A 3870-nucleotide genomic window follows, 5' to 3' on the forward strand; every position below is an offset into this window, starting at 1 on the left:
ATTCCTGCTAATTTTCCTGGGAGTGGAGTTGATCTTTTTCTCGTCGGTTTTAGCAAGTGTTGGGGATGGAAGCTGGATAATATTGGTTTTTGCCATAATCATGTTTTGCATAATGTACATCTGGAACTACGGGAGAAAGCTCAAGTACGAAACTGAAGTCAAACAGAAGCTATCGATGGAGTTAATGCGAGAACTCGGTTGCAATCTCGGTACAATAAGAGCTCCCGGTATCGGTTTACTGTACAACGAGTTAGTGAAAGGAGTGCCTGCGATATTCGGCCATTTTCTGGCCACACTTCCCGCAATCCATTCCATGGTTATCTTCGTGTGCATAAAGTATGTTCCCGTTCCAGTCGTCCCCCAGAATGAACGGTTCCTCTTCAGACGTGTATGTGCCAAAAGCTATCACTTGTTCCGTTGCATTGCCCGGTAAGGCTTCTTCTCCTTCTTCTCGACTGCCAGAGCTTCTTCTTTTTTCTGCAATTAGAAAGATGATACTGTTGTTTTTTGTTTTGTTTTTGCTCGTCTCTTTCAGATATGGGTACAAGGATGTAAGAAAGGAAAACCACCAAACATTCGAGCAGATGCTGATCGAGAGCCTCGAGAAATTTATCCGACGGGAAGCTCAAGAACGTTCGCTCGAGAGCGACGGTGGGGGCGAAGATTCGGACTCAGAGGAAGAGTTTGCGGGGTCAAGGGTTCTCATCGGCCCGAACGGAAGCATGTACTCTCTCGGCGTCTCTCTCCTGTCCGAGTACAGAGACATGAACAAACCCATCTTCGAACCGAACAACACATCCTCCTCGGATTCCACGGCGTCAGAATCGGAGCAGAGCCTGGAGAGGGAGCTGTCGTTCATACACAAAGCCAAAGAATCAGGCGTGGTATATCTGCTCGGCCATGGGGATATAAGAGCGAGGAAGGAATCATGGTTCATAAAGAAGCTGGTGATAAATTACTTCTACGCGTTCCTGAGGAAGAACTGCAGGAGAGGAATAGCTAACCTGAACGTGCCTCACTCGCATCTCATGCAGGTCGGTATGACATACATGGTCTGACAGATCCCCCCCCCTTTTTTCTTTTTTTTTGGTATCGCCATTATGAATACTGAGTTTTGGCATATCGATCGATCAAGGAGGAAACTTTTTTCGTTTCCTTTCACTTCTGAAACCTTGTTTCCTGTGTCGAAATGAATGATAGTAACCCTCTTTTCCATGGTTCATCCAAAGAACAAAATCTTGAGTGCATCTCCTCTAAGAGAAACAAGAACCAGACAGTCAGACACTGACTGTTGCTGTTCAGACAAAGACTCGTTCTCTTCTGAATAGCTGCCGTCTCTGTTTTCGGATGGGACTGAAACTGATGAAACATGAGGAGGCTGCATCATCATTATCATCATCATCTCAAGGATTCTATGATCAAATCAAGGTTTTTTCCATGGGAGGATAAGGGAAAACGAGAAGGTCACCTGAAAGAGAAAGTCACATCCCCTGCGGTTTTCGTGTATGTTGAAAAAAGCCATTGAACGCCCTCTATCAAACTCACGAGATTTTACCTCGAAAATTGAGAACGATGCAACCAGGTGACAGATCACGGTTCTCTTCACTGTCCGATCCTCCGCCATTACCACCGCCGGTAATGTACTTTCCGAACATCCTCCGTCCGTCCGCAGATGTAAAATCTGACGAATCTACAAACGAGATTAGCCGTTCCGATTGAGGCAGAAGGCGTCGCGTAGAGAGTGGTGAAGAAGATGTGAGGAGAGTCAGCGATTCGAATTTCCTTGAGATTTGGACTCCATTGGAGACATGGGAGAAGAAGCTACGGAGAAGGAAGAGAGGGAGATTAAATTTACAGCCTTTTTTTAATTTATTATTATTTTAAAATTTAAAAAAGTAAAATAACTAAATGGGCCGAGCCCATTGGGCTTTTTTCCAGTTACTTCATTATAGACGACGAGCAACATCCCCCACCCTTACAATCCCGCCGCCTCTCTCTGTCTCTGCAACCTCCGTCGCTGTCGTCAGGTGAACAAACTCTCCTGTCTCCTTTCTTCCCTTATTATTGATTCAATAATCTGATTTCTTTGATCGGATCTTTTGAAAAATCTGAGTTTTGATTCATATTTCTGAAAAATCCGACGGATAATTTCGTTGGACAGAGCCCGTGCGACAGATTTCTGGTTCATGCTATTCTGAAACACTGAACCATAACCATGGCTCATCTTATTTGAGAGTTTTGTAGTATACCCATTTGGGAAATTATTTGGATGTGGCGTGATGTTGACGATTATATATGATTATAGTGAGATTTGCGAGGAGATGGGAAGCAAGCTCTTTGATGGGTCCTTGAAGCTTCTGATTCCATCTTCTTCAGACAACATCAAGGAGATCTCTTTCAGAACCATCCCATCTGTCACAAAGGTTTTTTTTTTAAAGTACATATCCAATGTGTTTTGTCTGTTTATGCTCTCTAATGCTGAAAAGAACAGCTGGAGATCAAGAACTTTATGGAAGGCATGTACGGAATCGGAGTGGAGAAGGTACGGACACTGAACATGGAGGGGAAGAAGAAGAGAAGAGGCAACCGGCTGGTGTCCAGACCTAACTACAAGAAAGCTTACGTGACTCTCAAGAAACCCGTTTCTTCTTTGTCCGATCTCCCATGGTTCCAAGCCATCGGAGAAGAAATCAGACACAGGAACCAGGAGATTCTCTTGGACCATTTCAAGAAAATGTCTCTCAGATGATCCATCTGCCCTTTTTCCGGGACCAATTGATCTGTAAGAATTCATACATATGAAGAGATTGTAGCAACATCTGATATTCTGCAGATCGGACGTTGCTTGAGAAGAAAGGAAACGATCCGACGGTGGCCATGTGAAGTCAAACTTTAGAGAGTGGTCAACCATGCAGGAGCTTAGTATGTCGGTTTGTCCAATATATAAAGGTTTTCTGACGTGGCAGGGACACGTGCACGTCACCCTTTTGAGTTGTCCGCTCGGAATTTGTGCATGGCTTGTTCCGATTCAATTATATTATATTCGAAATAAGTTATTTCGGTTTTAAAAAATTATATCCGTCCATTTATTTCATTTTGTTCGATCTGATTTAATTCTATTTTGGTTAAGTTTTTTTTAGTTTTGATTTTGATGAAGAAAAATATTTATTTTTTTTAGTAATTTTTATTTTTTATTGGGTTTAGATTTAATTTTTTGTTTTTTTTTTATAAATTATAACTATTAAATTAAATTGATTATCCAGTAAAATAGTAAGTAAATGGCTTGGAAATATTATATATACAGTATAAAATGAAATGGTCATAATACACTTTTTTTTAATGAGTATTACTAATCCCTTCATTGTTTATTCATTGAGAAATTATTAGTCATGGTCATGTGAGTTATATAGAAAATATTTAAACCAATTTTCAATTGACTAATCATAAATAGATTTAACCATAGGTTGACGATGGAAACACGTGTCACGAGTCGTGTTCAAAGAGTTAAATGCCGAAGACAAAGACTGCTTGCTCGTGTCGTGTGTATATTAAAATAACTACATGAATCGTATATTATATGGTTTATAGTAAATACATGTATAAGTGCGATGAATTTATAATTTCTGTGTTTTCATTTCCTATGTTCGTAATTTATAATTTAATTTTTTAACTACTGATTGTTAGGCTAATCTTTAATTACCTTTCTAAAATGTGATCTGTATGGTACGACGAGAATATTAACACTCTCTCACAAAAGATTAGACATTTCATCGGCTTGACACGTGTCATGATTTTATTGCATGATATTATGCCATTCACTGTTTAAAACAAAATCTCCACCAAGTGGAAGCTTCCTCCGCTTCTTTCCCT

General features: G+C 40.4%; 2 protein-coding genes and 1 long non-coding RNA gene across 5 annotated transcripts in view; 2 read left to right on the top strand and 1 right to left on the bottom strand.

Moving 5' to 3' along the window:
* Window positions 1–1215, top strand: part of LOC104818441 (potassium transporter 7) — a 4640-nt gene extending 3425 nt beyond the window's left edge. The window contains exons 11-12 of one of the 2 annotated variants that reach the window (XM_010548038.2): window positions 1–429; window positions 536–1058. In XM_010548038.2, coding sequence (XP_010546340.1) covers window positions 1–429; window positions 536–1058 — 952 coding nt within the window. Of the gene's footprint in view, window positions 430–535 lie in introns of both variants that reach the window. The other variant, XM_010548037.2, reaches the window with a different exon arrangement.
* Window positions 757–1818, bottom strand: LOC104818440. Of its 2 annotated transcripts, none has more exons than XR_772681.1 (3): window positions 1469–1818; window positions 1005–1378; window positions 757–848 (listed from the first exon to the last, which is right to left on the bottom strand). It is a non-coding gene; the product is annotated as an uncharacterized LOC104818440 (long non-coding RNA). The 2 variants fall into 2 exon arrangements; XR_772682.1 differs by having other exon boundaries at window positions 1005–1359; window positions 1469–1814.
* A 90-nt stretch (window positions 1819–1908) lies between these two features.
* Window positions 1909–3099, top strand: LOC104818439. Its single transcript, XM_010548036.1, has 3 exons — window positions 1909–2027; window positions 2306–2423; window positions 2492–3099. The coding sequence occupies exons 1-3, from the start codon at window positions 1909–1911 to the stop codon at window positions 2747–2749; spliced, it is 495 nt and encodes a 164-aa protein (XP_010546338.1). The 3' UTR covers window positions 2750–3099.
* The last annotated feature ends 771 nt before the right edge of the window (window positions 3100–3870 follow it).

Source organism: Tarenaya hassleriana, unplaced genomic scaffold (genome assembly GCF_000463585.1).
Source record: "Tarenaya hassleriana unplaced genomic scaffold, ASM46358v1 Cleome29, whole genome shotgun sequence".
In the NCBI taxonomy this organism is placed as follows: Eukaryota; Viridiplantae; Streptophyta; class Magnoliopsida; order Brassicales; family Cleomaceae; genus Tarenaya; species Tarenaya hassleriana.